The 20,670-nt window shown below is 37.3% G+C and overlaps 1 protein-coding gene across 2 annotated transcripts in view; it reads left to right on the top strand.

The window, feature by feature from the left end:
• Positions 1–20,670, top strand: part of AKAP6 (A-kinase anchoring protein 6) — a 653,085-nt gene that overhangs the window by 487,987 nt on the left and 144,428 nt on the right. For both annotated transcript variants that reach the window (XM_030931392.1, XM_030931393.1), the window contains one exon: positions 13,095–13,215. In XM_030931392.1, coding sequence (XP_030787252.1) covers positions 13,095–13,215 — 121 coding nt within the window. The remainder of the gene's footprint in view (positions 1–13,094; positions 13,216–20,670) is intronic.

Genomic DNA, 20,670 nt, shown 5'->3' with positions numbered 1-20,670 from the left:
GCAGTTGAGAACCATTGCCTCAGTGGTTTTCAAAGTATGGTCTCTGGACCACCAGCAGCAGTGTCTCCTAGGAATGTGTTAGAAGTGTCATTCCTAGGTCCCACTTCAGACCTATTAAACTAGAAAGTCTAGGGGTGGATACCAGCAATCTTTGTTTAACAAGCATCCCAGGTGATTCTGGTTTTTTTCTTTTGTTTTTTGTTTTTGTTTTTGAGACAAAGTCTTGCTCCGTTGCCTAGGCTGGAGTGTAGTGGCATGATCTTGGCTCACTGCAGCCTCTGCCTCCTGGGTTCAAGCGATTCTTGTCCCTCAGTCTCTCAAGTGTCTGGGATTACAGGTGCACACCACAATGCCCGGCGAATTTTTATATTTTTACTAGAGACAGAGTTTCATCATGTTGCCCAAGCTAGTCTCGTACTCCTAACCTCAAGTGATTCACCCACCTCAGCTTTCTAAAGTGCTGAGGTTACAGGAGTGAGCCACCACACCCAGACCCTCCCAGGTGAATCTAGTGCTGAAGTTTGAGAAGCACCACTTTAGATATTAAAGACTTTTAGGTTGACAGTTAACGGAACCAGTCTGATGCCCCAGTTGTTGGCTCAAAGAGAAAGAAAACAAGAATACTTGGATTCAAGTGATTTTGGTGTCATTCAACATGTAATATTTAGCCCCTATTAAGTGCAGGCTGTGTTAGGCACTGGGGACATAGAGGCAGTGGGACACAAAAGGTGATAGGTATATGGAAATCAGGAAAACCTTCCTGAAGAAGTGTCATGGAGGATGGCCCAGGGTCAGAAATGACAAGGGTGTTTCTCACAGAGAAGGCAGTGTGCGCAAACAGCCGGAATGACTAAAGGATGCCCAGTATGACTAGATTAGTAGTTTGCAACAATTATCTACTAACTGTGTGGAGAATAGATTGGTTAGGCCTAGGCTAGACAATGCTCAGTTAAGAGGCTATTCCAGTCATTCAAATAAGAAATAGGCCCTGAGCTAAGACAACAACAATAGAAACTGAAAGAAGCTGCATTGACAAGCCTTGGTCACCTGGCAGATGGGGTTGTTGAGGGAGGGGTTATTTGAGAATGGACCTCCATATTTCAGACTCGTGCACTCTAGGAGACAGATGTGGCATTCACTGAGGAGGGGAGTGCAGAGGAAGAGGAAGAGGGAGGAAGAGCGCAGTATTTGAGACATAGTTCTTTTTATGGTCTCTGAAACATCTAAGTAGAAAAGCCCAGGAAGCAGATCTGGAGGTCAGAAATGTTTTGGGCTCCTCAGCCAACATGAAGGACAGTGTGGTAACTATGGGGTAGCAGAGGCTGAGAGAGCCAAGAATTTACCTTGTGGTAAACTATGCCCTCCCTGCCAGGTGAACATAACATTGTCTTTAAGGAATGCTTATTTTTAAAACTATAGGTAAGCAGAACATTTTTATTTCAGTCAGAGTATTTCCTGCTGTAATATGCAAGAATTACAAAATAAAGACTACGCCATTGAGAATTCCAGGTAATATCTTGATTGACAGGAATTTAGGACTACAGTTGACTATTATTTTCTCTCTTGAAGCTATAGGTAAAAGCTCCTGATCCTAGATATTAGATTGCATTGAGTCTGCTCAGATTGCTTCCAACTACACAAATAATGTTTATTTTTAGGGATAAGTCATGCATTCACTATAGTCTAATTTCCTAAGAGGAGAGAGAGCAACTAGATTAAAAATTAAGAATAGAATTCAAGTTAGCTCTCTGCTACTTTTTAGCTATGGAACCTTGATTGGTACATTTAATCTCACCAAGATATATCTCAGTCTACAAAATGGGAATAATTATCCTAGTGTACTTCATGTTTTTTTTTTTTTTTTTTTGAGAAAGGAAATGCAATAATTGATAGGAAAATATCTAAAATACCTAGAATGCAATAGATAATATGAAAAATCAGTTAATGAAATATTTATTTTCCAACTACTGTGTTGCAGGCAGTAGTATGAGATGCTAGCAATGAAAAAGATACATAAGACTTAATCTCCATGGTCTTCAGTGTAGTGAGAGAGAGAGAGACGTTTAGATACATCCTTATAAAACAATGGGCAGGGCTGGGCACAGTGGCTCACGCCTATCATCCCAGCACTTTGGGAGGCCAAGGCAAGAGGATCATTTGAGCCTGGGAGTTCAAGACCAGCCCGGGACCCTGCAACCTACCAACAATTTTTTAAAATAGCTGGGCATGGTGATTTGCACCTATGGTCCCAGTTACCTAGGAGGTTGAGGCAGGAGGATTGCTTGAGCCCAGGAGGTTGAGGCTGCAGTGAGCTGTGATCACGCCACTGCACTCCAACCTGGGAGACAGAGTGAAACCATGTCTCGAAAAATAAATTACCTAATTAAGAAGGGGGAAATTTTAAGATATAGAGTATTATGGGAGTCCTTAGAAGGGCTACCTAATCCAGCCTAGCTGAAAGGGGTCAAGAAGGCTTGGGGGAGGAGGGAACATCTGAGCTATCTTAAAAGATGCATAGATTTTAGCCATTAGAAGAGGTCTGTGCAGTTCAAATGGCATTTATTCAAGTCAGGCAATAACAAATGCTGACGAGGATGTGAAGAACAGGGAACCCTCATACACTGTTGGTGGGAATCTAAATTCGTACAACCACTATGGAGAACAGTTTGGAGGTTCCTCAAAAAGCTAAAAATAGGGCTACCATACAATCTAGCAATCCCACTGCTGGGCATATACTCCAAAGAGAGGAAATCAGTATATTGAAGAAATATCTTTACTCTCATATTTGTTGCAGCATTGTTCACAATAGCCAAGCTTTGGAAGCAACTTAAGTGTCTCATCAACAGATGAATGTATAAAGAAAATGTAGCACTTATACACAATGGAGTACTATTCAGCCATAAAAAAGAGTGAGCTTCTGTCATTTGCAACAACATGATGGAACGGGAGGTCATTATGTTAAGTGAAATTAGCCAGGCACAAAAAGTGAAAGATTGCATGGTCTCACTTTATTTTTGGAATCTAAAATTCAGAACGGTTGAAATCATGGAGACAGAGATGGATGGTTACTAGAGACTAGGAAGGGTACTAGGGCATCAGAGTGGGGGAGGTGTAGATGGTTAATGGGTTAAAATAAAATACAAAGAATGAATAAGACATAGTACTTGATAGCACAACAGGGGCGCTATAGTCAATAATAACTTTATTGTACATTTGAAAATAAAGAAAAGAGTATAATTGGATTGTTTGTAACACAAAGACTAAATATTGAGAGGATGGATGCCCAGTTTTCCATGATGTGATTATTACTCATTGCACTCCTGTACCAAAATAGCTCATGTACTCCATAAATATATATACTATGTACCCACAAAAATTAAAAATAAAAAATTTGAAATAAATAAAACAAAAAGTAGAAGAGGGATATGTAGAGGGAGGATGAGGATTTCAGCCATAAGACAGAAACTAGGTAGGGGGAGTATCTGAATGTGTTGAGGTTTACTACAAATAGTTTGATGCTGTTGAAGCAGAAGATCATGGAGGTGATTTCTGACTCTGCTTCCTGGAATTAGAAGGATTCCAAGAGAGTTTTTAGGGACTTCCACTTCTGTGGGAGAAGTTCCAGTCTCGTCAGTTGTATGCCTGACTTCCTCTGGCTGTGGATGAAATTGGGCAATGTCTACAGCTAGAGATACAGTTGAGGTTTATGCCTTGCATCTGAGAATTCAGGAATAGTTCACCCCTCATCACACAAGGGTTTAGTATAAATTTTCTTCCCAAATGGAAACAGTATATATAGGTTAATCCCAAGCACAACAGGCTGAATAAAATGAACTTTAAATTAAAATAGGATTATAGGCTAAAAGTTCGGCAGGAAAGATAAGTTCATTTTCTTTTAGGAAAAGAAGTGCCTCTAGATGAGTGTGAAAGTATATATAAATATAACATCCCCAAAGAGAAGCGATATTGACAAGTGAAAACAAATGAATCACGATTTAAAATATCACTTGATTAAAGACCAAATTTGTTTATCTAAATTAATTAAACAATAAGATATGCCAAATGACTTTAACCAAATGAGAAGGGATATAATCACCCTGGATTTCCTGCCATGGGTTAATCTTTCTGGTTTTCTGTTGAGCAGCATGCAAAATATTCATGCTCTCTCATACTATCTCTCTCTGTGTGTCTTTCTCTCTCTCTGTCTTTCTCTTGTTTTTTTTCTCTCTCTCTTACAAACACACATACTCTGACCATTTTGAATTTCTGCCCAGTGGGTATTTTTAGAACACTGCTACATAAAGTGTTTTCTTTTTGGTGCACACCAGCCATAAAATGATGTGCTATTCTTATGTGTGCCAATGTTGATAACAGTCTCACATATAGATTAAATCACTAGACAACCCAAAGAAATCTTATTTCCATCCTGCATTTCTACTTCCTTCCCTTCACTCTTGCCTTACCTCAATCTAATAGAAGATCAGTGTTCAATTCAGGCCCTTTTTGTGCTCTGGAACTGTTAAATAGTAAGGTAACAATGTAGGCTACAGTCAAAAGGAGCAAAATGTGCCTGTCTACTTCCTGGATAAATGATATTCTGACCACTATGTAATTATTGAAATAGGTCTTTCTGGCCGGGCGTGGTGGCTCAAGCCTGTAATCCCAGCACTTTGGGAGGCCGAGGCGGGCGGATCACAAGGTCAGGAGGTCGAGACCATCCTGGCTAACACAGTGAAACCCCGTCTCCACTTAAAAAATACAAAAAAAAAATTAGCCGGGCGAGATGGCGGCGCCTGTAGTCCCAGCTACTCGGGAGGCTGAGGCAGGAGAATGGCGTGGACCCGGGAGGCGGAGCTTGCAGTGAGCTGAGATCCGGCCACTGCACTCCAGCCTGGGCGACAGAGCGAGACTCCGTCTCACAAAAAAAAAAAAAAAAAAAAAAAAAAAAAAAAAAAAAAAAGGTCTTTCTGAACTAAAACAAACAAAAAAATCTTACCAGTAGAAATGTGTTCACTTGGGTCATGATATTATACCCCTTTAATGTGAAATATGTTAAATCGATTGTAGACCTAGATAGTCTTCCACTTCACTGATCTCATGCCATCCATGCCAAGAGCCAACAAAAGGCAAACCAGAGAGGTAGAAGCATGCTTTTGGGAGAAGTATGACTTCAAAGTTAACAGTGTACTCAACTAATGAAGATATATATATATATATATATACACACACACACACACACGCTATATTATATATATAAATATATATATATTATAGTGTATACACACACACACACCACATCTTTCATGATAACAATGATCAATTTTGTACTGTTTTGGGGAGTTGATGGGGCCCGTTGGAAAAGGGGAAAGTTGCCAACAGGGACAATGAGAAGGCGCCTAAAACAAATCTCACTTACTTCATTTTAGTATACTGAGGTTAGCTCTTTTCTTTCAAATGTATTCCTTTATTCATTTTCCTATCCCCTTCAACAAAGGATCTGAGTCCACTTACAAAAATATTGACAGTAAAATAGAATAAATGTTTGACTGAAATAATTTAGGCAAAAGTAAAGTAAGAAAATAAACAAATGTATATCCTATGTGTGTCCTCAAGAAGGGCTATGATTTGGCTCTGGGCTATCCACACCCAAAGAATAAAATGAAATTGTATCTATCAGAGAATTCATAGTGTCCTATGATTAAAAATAATCTGTATCAGGTGATGCACAACTTCTTATGCTGTTGAGACCTGAGAGGAATTTCTCCTGCAGCGCTTTAAGGCAGAGACAGGTGTCTGTGATACTACATCTATGCAAGAGAAGTCAAATCCCCAAAGCAGTTTTTTGATGTAGGCTGCAGAAGTGATGTCAAAGCACAATTTCAGTAAGAACAGTTCTATAAGTAACTAAAATCTTGTAGTCCAAGCATAGCACTCTCTGGGTAGGGTCAGCCTCAATAAAGGATAACTTTTCATATTAATTGTGCTACCAGACTTTTGTTAGGATTTGGTAACAAACAATTATTTCCAGGTTGTTGATATATTGCCTATTATATCTTGGAAAACTAGTGAGGCCTAGAGTAGGGTAATCTTTTAATGAAAGGGTGAACTGCCTAACCCACACCAGTGTGCCATTAGGTTTGGATCCATTCCCCTGTTAACACACAAATGATAACACAGGACGGTTTATCTTTTAAAAAAAAAATCTCTTTGTCTTTTGAAGTACTTTTATCCATTTGTTATTCCAACTACTGATTTTAAAATTCTTCAGAATGTTTTCTGTTTCCCTAGGTAGAACTTAGTCCAGCATATTATCTAAAAACTTGGACAAGCCTTTGACTTCCTGATAGTGTAACAGAATCCTCTAAATACACCCAGAAATCTACACTGATGTTTCTAATGTTATAGATTATCTCATCGGTTAGAATTTTTAATGGATTGTCGTGGCGCTTTATGCTTTTTATTTCAATAATAGGTGTTGGTGGACAGATGGTCCACGAGAAAGCAGGGCCAGTTATTAATAAGTTTGTAGGCTTGATTTTATTTTTCTTAGACATGTTCACATGTATGTGGGTATATATAAAAATTGAGGAAATTACTGCTAGAAAGAACTCCATATTCCTTTTTATTTATTAATGGCAAAGGCAGGCTGCTTTTCTCATGAGGAAGTCACTCATGAATTTTCATTCAAAATAGTAAATTAGTGTCCACACTTTAATATGTTTAGAGTGGAAAGGGATTCTACATGCAACTGTGCATATCAGATTCCATGTCTGGGAAGCTACATTTTATTCTTTAATGATATTATGATTGGAGACATAACAGGCACCACTGTTATATCTCCCTTCTGTGCTTAGATGACACATGGAGTAGAGGATGATGGGAAATTCTGATCTATTATTAGTATTTTACTTCAGTAAAATACTTAAACTATATTATTGCAAGATTTTGTTACACTCTTTTACATGTCTTTTTTGAAAGCCAGAGGCAAACTTTCCTAGGCAAATAATGTGGACAGCGAACACTTAGTGAATATTTGGGGAAGGAATCAATATGCTAAAGAAGTTAGGAAAATTGGATCATTTAATAGAACTCCCAATATAGACAGGTGGTATTTCAGGAACCAGTCTGGTGTTTTTAGATGTCTTAGTGTGAATTAACATTAAGCATACAAAAGATGTATTCTTAAGTGCCCCAAAACACACACACACACACACACACACACACACACACACACACGATTACTCAGCCTTAGGTAGAAAACCTGTGAGGACTTTTAGTGTTACATATTTTTTTTCAACCAATAATTGCTCTATTTTGATGATTTCTTAATTTGGTTGTCTGTTTTCATCAAAATTCCTTAGTGAGTCCAGTTGAAACCTCATATATTCACACACACCTCCCATTGATTTCACTTGGGTGAAACTTTATCGTTTAAGCAAAGTTTAAGTTGAAATGTTGAGTTAATGATGCTCACTTTAAATACCAAAGGCTGAATGCATTTATGTATTCAAACACTTAGCTAGTCAAATATAACTCCCATCAGGGTTTAGAGGAAGGATTATTTCTTAAACTATGCTGGCCTCACAAGTAATATATTACCATCAAATCTGCAGAAAAAATGATACTAAATAAGGTTGTTAGTATTTGATTTATTTATAAAAGCCCTAGAATCTTTTTTAACCTTAAAAAGGCAAAGTAAAATGGTGGGCAAGATGCTGTGAAATACTTAGAGCCCATAGTACTTAAACCCAAACTTAAAACTAAACACTAAAGAAACATTTTGCACATCTGTTTCTCTATAGTCTTGCCTGTTTAGATCTTTAAACTATAAAACAAATACATTTATACTTCTATATTTGTCTAAGAAAAACTGACTTCAAGTTAGAGGACTTTTTCTCCCCATAACATGATTAAGCTACCTACATCAGAATGTCCAACTCTTTTACTGTGAACCCATTTAAGATCAAGTATATGGCAATTTAAATAAAAAGTATCAAAAAGAATACATTTTGGTCAAATGTTTGCTTTATAACACTTTCATAGAGTATATATGAATCTGCTTTATAACACTTTCATAGAAATTGTAACATATACATAGAGTATTAAAATGGTATGCTAACAGGCCTTTTAACATCTAGGAGATTACAAATGAGAGTGACTGCCTTGACATAAACCCAAGCATAATTACAAAGAAAATTTTATGAGGAAAGTCCCTCCAAAAGGGACTCATAGTTCTTATATTTGTATTCCTATAAGATTATAAGCTACTTGCCACAATTTTAATCACCTCTCTCCTTTCAAAACAGAGAGATGAGAGCAGTTGTCACTAGAAATTCAAGAGAAGATCCTGGTTCTGAATTGAGCTGATAAAATCAGCGTATTCTCCATGGGAATACAGACCTGTTAACTAGTTCTGCCCTACCCTTGATACATTCACTTGTTCATGATCTTTTCTATTTTCCTGTAGAGTAGCTGGAACTTTTCCTGGAGCACATTGTTTTATAAAATCACTCAAAATACATGCCTTTGCAGGTAACATAAACGTAAGAAAGTGAACTCTTTCCTTACTTAAGAAGTTTCCTGTAATAATGGGGACATTACATTGTGGTAATTTCAGAATCTTTAGAAAGGACCTGCAAAGAAATTCAGTAATTTATTTCTGATTTGCCACTGTTTTTTTGAGACAGAGTCTTGCTCTGTCGCCCAGGCTGGAGTACAGTGGCATGATCTCAGCTCATTGCAACCTCTGCTGCCTGGGTTCAAGCAATTCGCCTGCCTCAGCCTCCCAAGTAGCTGGGTCTACAAGCATGTGCCACCACGCCTGGCTAATTTTTGTATTTTTAGTAGAGGTGGGGTTTCGCCATGTGGGCCAGGCTAGTCTCAAACTCCTGACCTCAGGTGATCTATCTGCCTGGGCCTCCCAATGTGCTGGGATTACAGGTGTGAGCCACTGCGCCTGGCTTTGATTTGCCGTTGTTATATGTTTGATTTCAGTAAATGTGAAAAAATTTCAGGTCTTTTCCAACTTGTGGATTAACACATGGCCAAGAATCTGAAATCAGGCACAAATGCTTTTAAGAAAAAGGTTTTTGTCTTCTGTTTTGAGAGTTTGTGAGAATTTGTTGTTTAGGACATTGGTGCTCATTGTGTACCAATGAAACAAAATGTGGTACCAAGGCATTTACTGTATCTAACAAATCAAATATCAAATCTAAATATTCTCTGCTAGGATGAAAACAAACTAGAGTGGATAAAGGGTGAGTATCTGTATTAGGTTCATTTGCTACTTGCAGGTCTCCAGTGTAGACTGTTTGAGAAAAAGTCTTAAGTGACTTTTGTTCCAAGGCCCATGATAAGGAGAATAATAGAAGGAAACAGTTCAATAGATATAAATGTATGCTAAAAAGCCAGTGAAAAAATTTCCATGCTTCAGAGTGTTTTATTATTTTATGTATTTTTACATTTATTTGAAAACTATTCATTAATAATTCTCATGTTCATAAACCTCCTTTATCTTTCACTATAGAAAAGAGGAGGAGGTGAAAGAAAGGGGAAGGCGATTAACATTGATTTAACATCTACTACATATAATCATTTTAAGTAAGTGAATTTACCATTTTAATATAGTAAAAACAAAATCTCACGTGAAGAATGAGTAAAGTAGCCTGTTCATGGCACTAGTTGTATTGGTATTGGCCTTTGGCGATGAGATGCTATTATATCTGCTGATACATGCTGCTTTTCTGAAGTCATTCTTGCCCCACTGAAGGTTTTTGGTTTCTTTATCTAGATTCATTTATCGTCAATCACCAGGGACTATGCTGGACACTGAGGATGCAAAGATAATAAATTCATCTCTTCCCCTTGAATTTCTTAGTCATAATCAAAATTTCTTTTTCTGTGGTACACATGAATGAAAAAGAAACAAGCTTCTTTCTTTTCTCTTGCTGACTGATCATTTTTATGAGGCACCCTACACTCACACTTTCCTAGAAAAGCAAGAAGAAAACTTGCTTTAAGATCAGAGTTTAGGCTCTCAGACACATTATAGCCTCTCTAATAAATTAACATTCGCTTTAGGAAATACTCTCTTGGGATCAATGCTCTGTTTTTCAGATTTTTTAATTGTCTCCATTATTTTCTCCAAGAAGACATCTGAGCATATAGGAATTTACATGATCTTGTAATTCTGGGGTGCAGTGGAGTCCCCTGGCTTAACACAGTGCTTAGGTACAGGCTGGCTGGGCTTATTGAAATGGGTTTTTTCAAGGATATTATGAGGCTTCTTCCCACAGAGGGCTGTAGCTGGTCTAGCTTATATTGTTACCTCTTGACTTGGTCAGGGCTCGGTGGTATTTCTTGCTGACTAAGCCTCAACTCAGCCCTCACTGACCCTGCCAATTCCCTGTGGTCTGGATTCAGAGACCCACCTGGCTCTCCTTTTGTTGGAGAGAGGCCATCGTTGTGCCTTTGTTGTCATGGCAATGCCTCTTTCAAGTTCACCAGCTGAACTCTCAAGAACCTTGGAGTCTCTTCTTGGGAGAATGAGAGAACAACAGAGCAAAGAGAATTCTAACCACAGATCTCTCTCTTTCTACAACATCCCCACTCCAGGTTATTGTGGGGACAATGTATGAGGCAATTTCCTCCCAGAGTTCTGACCAGGAAATGGAGTTGACATCCTTGTGCTTTGGGCTTTTTTCCCAGCCTGTTTCACATGCCTCCTTTCTAGGTCTTAGGCCAAGAGAGAGAAGCACACACATCTGAGCACCTGCTCCTCCTGCCTTATTCTTTTTTATTCTCCAAATCCTCTGACATGGAAAGGGTGGGCTTTCTCCTTTCCTTTCTCTACCCTTTGCTTTAATAATCCCTTGAATCATATACTCTTCTAATTTTGTGGGTGGCATTCCACCTTTTCTGTCTTTATGGTTGAAATATAGGAGGGTGCAAGGAGAGAGAAATAGCGACCATAATTCAGGAAGTATTTCCATATGGTTATAACTATCACATAAGGAAATGTTTATTAGTTATTCCTTATTAGTCACAGAGTCAATAAAGAAAATCAGATGATTTATTTTTTGTTTGGTCCTTTTATAGTGGTTGGGTTTTGTTTTGTTTTAGTATTTTGAAATGGGATACTAGTTCAGATTTCACATATATGCTGGAGGTCCTTGCTACTCAGTGTTCTCCATGGGCCCAGCACAGTGGCTCATGCCTATAATCCCAGCACGTTGGGAGGCCGTGGTGGGTGGATCACGAGATCAGGAGATCGAGACCATCCTGGCTAACACGGTGAAACTCCATCTCTAGTAAAAATACAAAAAATTAGCTGGGCGTGGTGGCGGGTGCCTGTAGTCCGAGCTTCTCAGGAGGCTGAGGCAGGAGAATGGCATGAACCCGGGAGGCGGAGCTTACAGTGAGCCGAGATCAAGCCACTGCACTCCAGCCTGGGCAACAAGCGAGACTCCATCTCAAAAAAAAAAAGTGTGGTCCATGGACCATCAGTGTTGCCAACACTTGTTAGAAATGAAGAATCTCAAGCCCCACCCTAGAACAGTTACTGAATCAATATCTTCTTTTTAACAAGATGATCAGTTGCACTGTATGCACGTTTTAGTTTCAGAAACACTGCTCTAGGCCACCATAGCCTTACTAAAGGTTTTAAGTATATCAACTATACCCATCATTGGCATTCAGTAAACATTGATTAATAAACTCCACATGTTAGCCTGTGTTGATCCTTGCCCTTGGATGCTTATAGTTCTAATCAGGGATCTTTATAATTATGATAAAGTAATTAAAATAAAATAGACAATCCTAGATCTATTCCCCCTCACCCCCATCACCAGGCACACCTTAAATTTTTTGACAGATCTATTAAGATTAAATTATAAGTTATTAAAAGTGGATTTATATTTTCATGGAAAGCAGTCATTTAATGTACAGAGACAGGAACAGGTAGTAATAAAATGCTCAACTGAAAAATTCAGATTCGTACCTGAGGCTGCTGCCTCATTAGTACTGATAGGGTTTTGCTCAGTTACAATTTGACAAGACTGTAGGATTTCTTTTAGTGGGATGATTTTGGGGGTAAAGGACAAAGTCATAGTTTTTCATTCTGTACTTTCATTTTCAGATCACCGTGTTTTAGAAGAATCTGGGCTTTACTTATTCACCAGGCTTTCAATAGAGAATCACATTAATCCTTTTAAGCTCCTTATTCTAATGATTTATTTTGTTGAAAACCATAGTGATCCTCCTTTGAATTTTAATGATTGCTGGCTATTCAAAGATTCATTGTTTTGACTTCCTGTCCTTACCTTTGTTTCCTACATGTCTGTGGGGAACACCTGTCTAATACTGGATCTGCCACTGGTTCTCACTGGCTTACCAGAGTCACTCAAGCCTATCTCTGAGTGTTAAGCTGAAATGCTGACTACTCATCCATAACAATAAATGTAGGATATATGTTTGCAGAGATAGGCAGATAGATAGCAGAGGGACAGATAAATGATTGAGAGATTTCCCAGTGAAAATAGTATTATGGATCTGATAGTATATATCAATATATTTGGATCTGATAGTGATCATTATAGAGAAATTAGTTAAATTGTTATTCTTAATCATAAATCTGTTAGATGTAATACCATAGAAAATCTAGTAGAGGGGAAAGGAGTTCAAATTTTGAGGGTGCTGTTCTTACCCAAAATTTGGGACCATGTAACCTTCTACAAGTCACTGACTCTCTATTTCTCAGTCTATTAAATGGCAGTGCTCTTTTTTAAGAATGCGGTGGCGATCATTTTGTTCAAGTGCTGCAAATCCTCAGAAAGGGTTAGAAAATGGAAATAGCCATAACATGTCTCAGGTATGAGCATTGGAATTGCATATTATGTTTTCACAATCTAAGAGGTGGCTGTGTCGCAGGTTTGAGTTTCTATTTTGCCCACTGTGTAACAACATAGAAATTTTCTCTTCTCTTTTTGTAGATATCACTAGGAACATCATGGGTTTTCAAGAATATATTATTCTAATATGCGATTTTAACAACTACACTGTATTTATGCGTACTACATTTTGTGTCTTATCTTCAGGCTTCTGGACTTTGATTCAGAATATCAGGAGCTCTGGGATTGGTTGATTGACATGGAGTCCCTTGTGATGGACAGCCACGACCTGATGATGTCAGAGGAGCAGCAGCAGCATCTTTACAAGGTTAGAGCTACCCTTCCTGCCTTTACCTTGCTGTGGAAGATCTGATTAGCCTGACAAGTCTCTCTGTCTCTCAGGATATCTTTTCGTTCATTGTATGTATCATGGTGTCTATTAGAATTCCCTTCCCTGTCCCCAAACTCATTTCCATCCCTTGTGTGCTGACAGGCTGCACCGACATCATAATTGCAAGAAAGTTCCCTTTATCACATTCTATTTGCTGTAATTCTATAGAAGGACAAAGATTTATCTTCAAGATGAATAGCAATAAATGAAACTGCATTCATAAATAGACTGAAACAAAATGAAGGATAAATGGACTAGTAACATTTAACAAAACGTGGTACGATTGGAGCACTCAGGTGGATTCTATCTACCCCTCAGATCTTCCCAGGGAAAAAAGAAATTTGCCTTTGGTTTGGGTTGCTGCTGCCAAATTACAGGGCTCATCCAATTTAATGTTTATTAGTGATACATAGAGCAGACGTTGTCATATTACGTCAATACATTTCCATGTGATTTAAGAAAACTGGCTTGAAACTCATGTATTGATTGCAGGCAATTCATCTAATAACTATCTATATTGTTTTCCATGTCTGCTAATTCACCCTTAACCTACTGTATTTTACCAATTCTACTTAAATAGTCTTAGCAGTTATAAAGCAATCATGTGATTTTGCCTTTAAAAAATGGTTGCAGGATTCACAGTGTCTGAAAAAGCTGTCAGGGGAGGGAAGAGGGACTTTCCACTGAAATATCAGACTGCAGTAAATCTTCCTCATTTAGGCAATTTTTATTGGAGTAATTCTGACAGTTGTCATCCTTGAATTGCTTTGAGCATATGGCATATTTCAAAGAGCAGATTGTGAATCATAAAAAATAAAATTAATAACTAACCACAGAATCAGCAACAGTATAATGACAAGAAACAACTACCCTCTAGTTTTTAAAATTTCTTATAGAATAAGAAGTACATTCAAGGTCAAATAAAAGTTGCCTTCTTTCTTCTTCAATGTTATCATTTTAAATTACCGTTCTTTAATAAATTATTTTAACTTTTAGCTCCCCTAAAGAGAGATATTTGTACTTTTCAAGAGTCTGGTTGACTTTAATTAGTGTCCCCTAGGAATCATCTCAGTTAAGAGAAGATATAAGCTCCCCAGGGACCCAGCAAATGGGGACATTTTATTCTCTAAAGAGTTCAGTCCAACATTAATTGAGTTTGTTGACTATTAGCTGTTTCCTGTATGGATAGCTGTCCACACTAACAACACAGCTATCTAATATATCTTCTGGCATAACATATTGTTACGGTAACAGTCTCAACCGAATTTGGCTAAAACTAGATGACTTCACATTTCACATCAGGATCAGGAATTACATATGAAAACGTGTATAAATCTATATTAATTTAGTGATAGAAAAATATTTTATCCCTAAGACTTAAGTATTAAAAATTGAGCCAAACGGGAAAAATATAAAAGGTTACCTAACCATAAGCCATTATCTCGGACTTTATTGCACTCATGGTGCCAAATAACATTTCTTTTCTTCTTGATGCATTTTTTATTTTGCACATAAGCCACCATTTTTTCCGAAACAGTGCTATTCTTTGTCAAAATCACATTCATATAATTTACATCACAATTAATAGGAAATCATTGAACAAAAATGCAGTCTTCTTTTTCTTGCGGTTTCCTTATAAGTGCTTTGCCTGAAAATTCCCATTCTGGCATATCGAAGGCCATTATTCCACCCACTCAGAACTTTTGGATTATAGTATTTTTCCAAACATTTTCTGTACTGTGATTTTTCATTTGTGACTCATGTCCTGTCACCGTTCTTCTGCTTTTAGGTGCTTAACATAGCTCTGCTCATTAGACCAGCACTAACTTTGCATTTGGCTTATAAGCAAAATTAAAGATTGAGTTAGAAACCAGTAGAAAATACTGCAAGTCTGTAGGGTCTTTCTGTATGTGCGCTCCCAAATTATTCCAGAGGCTTGGAAGCCTCCAGAATAATCCTGAGGATGTTGACTGAGGAGTCGTGTAGAACTTCAGGTGGCTCCTAAACTAGAAAAACTCATGAGAAGAATTAATTTCATGTCTTCCCAAGAATCCTCAGGGATTTCCAGGTTAGGTCAATATTTTCAATATCCTATTCCTCTATTCTAATCTGCTTTTCCAGGAATCAACTGAACTGAACTGAGAAAGGGGTATTTATGGTCTGTTGATCATAGAGATCCCTGAAGGAATAAAGCTTTTCAATTGGTGCCCAGGCCTTGCTAGGTTTTAAATACAATTTGAGACTACCTTATTTATCTCTAATCTTTTTATTTGTTGACCCCAAAATATACCAGTGCTTTATCAACATTTTTTATTACGGGCACTATTGACATTTAGGGCAAAACATTTTTTTTTTTTTTTTTTTTCAGTTTGTGGGCCTGTCTTTAACACTACAGAACATTTACTCTTAATGTTCCCCAGTCATTGTGACAACTCAAGACCTCCCAACCCATTTTACAGCATTTCCCAGTCAATCTCAACATAGCTATACCATCTTCGGTTTTTAAAATACTTATATAACACCAAGGAAAATACCTTAAACTTGTACTGTATACATTATTGAACAAACACCTTATATAGCTGATATTGAACCAACAGTTGTGAGTTTAAAAATCAAGGATGAAAATGAAGCTCATCATCCCTGGTATTAATGAAAAGGATGAGGTGAAACTTTTAAGGGAGATCTTCAGCCGACTGATGGCAAAAATCCTAGGAAACTACAGAGCAGGACTGAATCTTTATTCCTTCTATTAGAGCATTTAAAACCTTTGTTCTTCTCTCCGTCGGTGGCTCTCTGTATTTCATCACTCAACTCCTTTCCTGGAGTATTTATACCCAAACCCTGACTCATGCACTTACAAAGTCCTAGGTTGATCCCCAAGGTATGCATTTAAAAATGTCAGGTTAGATAAAATCTAGTAAGATGCTAGTCAGTGAGAGTGAAGCTTATTTAGCTTTTTCAACATTAGGCATTACCTTCCTGACTTTACCTATATATTTTTATATCCTGGTCTCCACTAGAAAATCAGCTAGCTTTACCTCCTAAATATGAAACTACAGATTATATGAAATACAGAAACCCTAGATTATCCACTCAGCAGATATCCTGAGTAGAGCATCTATTGTGATATTTAGGCTATTCAAAGCCAGCAAAACACACAAGGAATTTATAAAGACAAATAATTGGATTTAATGGTCAAAGACTACATTAGTACAACTTGACATAATTCAGAAACCTTAATACTGCAATGGGCTATAAAGTGGACTTTCTATTTAAACTATTGTTATTTTTGTATTGTTAGAAACTTAAGACCATTTTTTGAGTTAATTTTAAACTTCAGTCTCAAGCAACCTAATTCCTATTAAAAACTAAGCATTCCCTTAAACATACTTCTTTGTTTTGAGACAGTGAGTTATACTGCCAATGACTTCCCTTCCCCCTTATCTGTCTTGCTTTACCTCTGAATAGGAGCCTTCTATATCTATTTTCTAACAAACATTGGCAATATCGTCAGCCTAGAAAACACCAATGTAGTCTTTTCTCATTTTTTCTTCCTCAACCTGAGAATTACCTCGAAGGAAAATTTGCACCCACTCTTTCGCTTTCTTTCTCTTCATTCCTCCTTTCTTCCTAAGTAGGACAATTTAATTTGTCAAAAGTAACCACTATGATTTTGAAAGTTCAGCTCCTATTTGGACTAGAGTTACGACGCCAGAATTCATAATCACAGGGAGCTGTCACTCTGCTGGTCTGCATGTGCATTAACTATTAATGGAGAAATATTTAAAACCCACTTGTGAAGGAAAAGCTCCATTTTTTCATTTCTACAGATCAAAGGTGGCATTATTCTTGGGCTTGGGGAAGCTCACGACACCTCCTCCCCCATCCTCTAAGTGTTATAGAGTGAGTGACCTAGAAGCATTTCAACGATTGGAGAGTTATAGCTCAGACTGCTGCTGTTGCTGCTGCACTGTCCTCCCCAGAAGCTACAGCTGACTTTGTAGTATGGCGAGGGTGTGCCCTGTCAGGGACTCCTTACCTATGCACAAAGGACTGCCAGTTTGCTGCTACCTACAGAGCACAGATGACAGACCTCCTAGTGATCCTATGTTGGTATGGCGTTCCAGACTCCAAGGGTTAATTTGAAGGGCCAAATTCAGAAGTTGCAGCCCGGTGATTATTGTTATAATTGAACACGAGTTTTCAGATAGTATGAAGCTCACTGAAACACCCCACTTATAGATTTGTTCCTTGAATGATAGCTTACCTGCTTCTCATCAATAAAATATTAGATTACAGTCATGGGCTGTGTAACAAGATTTTTGGCCTATGATGGACTACATATGCAATGGTTGTCCCACAAGGTTATAATACTATATTCTTACTGTACTTTTTCTATGTTTAGGTACACAAATACTTACCATTGTGTTACAGTTGCCTACAGTATTCAGTATAGTAACATGCTGTCCAGGTTTGTAGCCTAGGAACAATAGGTTCTACTGGATAGCCAAGATGTGTAGTAGTCTCTACCATCTACTCTATCATCTAGGTTTATCTAAGTACACTCTAGGATGTTCATACAGTGACAAAATCATGAAACACTGATTGGATGGAGAGCAGAAAGTGAGGTGGGGAGAAAAGGAGAGATTATAGCAGGGATATACATTTCTCAGAACGTATCCCCATTGTCAAGCAACATGATTTGTACATGATTTATAAAGGGTTAAAAATAACTCTCCCAGCTTAAAATACTACTAAATAAGTATCCAATTCAACTAAGACCCTTGTACTTTCATATAATTTATACTAAAGATTTTGTACTTAATTTTGAAGGTTAGTTACTCATATGGCTTGATTCATAGAAGTCCAAACATGCCCTCTGTTTAAAAGGAAAAGGGCCATTCATTTATATAATACCATGGCTACTAAACAGATCAAGTACATTTTTACCCTGCAATGAATTTAAGGTTATTTCTAAGAATCAACAAGAAAATAATACAAATATTTTAAAAATATAAATACAAATCAGACTGGAGAAAATATACATAGACTAGAAGTTGCATCTGTAAGAAGAGTTAATATGCCTGTATATAAACTGTAAAGCCCTATAAAGTTACTAAAACGTGATCCCAGTGTTATATTTTGAGTTTCCTGGTCGTGAAAGCAAAGAGGGAAATGTGTCCAACTGCAAAATGTATACTCTCTATATGAAAAAGAGATATAACTTCCTTTGAAGAAATTTCGTTTTGATACTTAGATGTGAAAACATTTTCTTTTAGGATTCTTTTTAAAATATAAGGGCTTAGAATGGTATGGTAAATAAATTTCTAACCATAATAATTATTAAATACAAATATGTATGGAATAGAAATAGAAATCTGAGAAATAGGAAATATAGAGTACAAGAAGAAAAATGGAACATAGTTGACTTGCTATTTTATAACTATTGATATCAAAATGATGTTGTCATAGATATGAACTGATCACAGAAAACAGATTAATCACACTATTCCTATATTTTATAAATTCACACATTTCAACCTTCTGAAATAGCTCTCTTTTATTTTGTTCTGGACCAAATTGATCTACCTAATTTCATATGTGATTTGATATTCTTATGACTAAACTTGAACTCCTGAAAGTGTAATGTTAGGTTGGTTCATGGTCCAGGTCACAGTAGCTAGACTTGAAATAGAAGAAAATTCATTAACTTAAAAAAAAAATTCACATGGTGGTATATAGAATAGAAGGACTGTGTCAAAAAATTAAATTCTGTTAATTAGGCCTTATATTGGAATTTCAGTGTTGAGTGTTACATCTCTACCCTGATGTTCAAAATGAAACAAATTACAGTTATTGAAGCAGTCAAGGTAAAAACGTACTCGATATATCAGGCACAAGAACTTAATGATAATTTTTTACCTCTTTTCCTTGTAGATTAATTGTATAGCTTAATTGTATGTTAGATTAAAACTCCATTAAGATAAGAAGAATATGCTTAAATTCATTATAATATTTCAAATAGCATTATCTAGTCATTTAAAAAGTGATCAGAATGGAAAGACGTAGATTGTCTCTACTGCTTATCTAGAAATGAATTTGTTGTTTTATTTTTATTAAAATTGAAAACTCCTTAGATTAACTGTCATATTAATTTGAGCTTTGATGAATCAGTGTTTGCTATGAATACTTGAATATGTTTTTTTCCTTTTTTTTTTTTTTTTCTTTTTTTGAGAGAGGGCAAAACTTATCCTGAAAATGTTTAGGGGAAGAAAAAGTAAATGAATGTGGTTTCTCAACAATGTTTGAAACACTGTTCGTGCTGGAGCCTGTAATTCCTATTTGAATCACTTCTTTAAGAAGGAAAAAAAAAGATGTTAAGAGAATAGGATGCCAAGAAATAGTTGGCTCTGTGTGTGGAGGGGCAAGGAAGGGAAGCCCCGCCAGCAGTTTTTGTCTCTAGCGGGTGAGCTACTGTCCGGAAGGTGCGTTGGCTCTCTGGGCTGGCCTCTGAGGCATTGTGCTGCTCTTTCTCTCCCTGGCCTGGCTGGCTCTGGCCTAGAGTGGATCAAACAAGCCGTGGGGAAAGTTCCCCTCATTTGCATCACTTCTAGACAGCCCTGTCGTACTCTTTGCTGACAGGAAATCACTGTCTTTGTCACCTTTTCTCAGGGCCCTCCTTTTGGCAGAGATGGGCCATGTGACCACGCTTAATCACAACAACAGGGCTGGCTCAGGACTCAATGACATGTTTTCCTCAGCACTTCAATAAATGGGGTAGAGGAGTCAGTAGGAAATGAGTACATTAATTTTAGAGTGAAAAGATAATTAACACTTGAAGGACTAATGCTACAACCTATGGAATTATTATTCAAATTAAAGTTAATTTATCAAAAACTTGTGAAAACTATCTGCCCTAATGCAACTGTTTAAAAAAATAAAACTTGAATAGTAAGAGTTGGGCATGTTGGAGGCAGAGTGGGAAGAAGGCGGGGAGAGGGGGGCTTGGATGGAGAGTGGAGAGTGAGGGGAGAGAAAGGGAGAGAGGGAAATCATAGCAGCCATTAGCTATGTTTGAAAAAGCAACTTAAATGGGCTAAAACTTCAACATTTGGGACTGAAGGCTGGAGCACGTAAAACGCTTACTTAGATGATATGAATAGGACACTGGCAAACAAAAGCAGCAGTGTGCTCCTAGAAAACTGTGCTTAAAGGAGTTTCCTTGGCAACAGAAATGCAGTTCCAAAAGTAGACAGAACTTTCCTCAGAAAACATACTATTAATAACAACCTTCCGGAACAACTTGGAACAATTTGACGACTTGGCAATAATAATGCCAAGTGTTCTGCAAATTAATCTAACACATAACAGTTATGTTTCTCTTGCCTGTAA

Source organism: Rhinopithecus roxellana, chromosome 5 (genome assembly GCF_007565055.1).
Source record: "Rhinopithecus roxellana isolate Shanxi Qingling chromosome 5, ASM756505v1, whole genome shotgun sequence".
Lineage (NCBI taxonomy): Eukaryota > Metazoa > Chordata > Mammalia > Primates > Cercopithecidae > Rhinopithecus > Rhinopithecus roxellana.
This window is presented reverse-complemented; position numbering and strand designations above follow the sequence as displayed.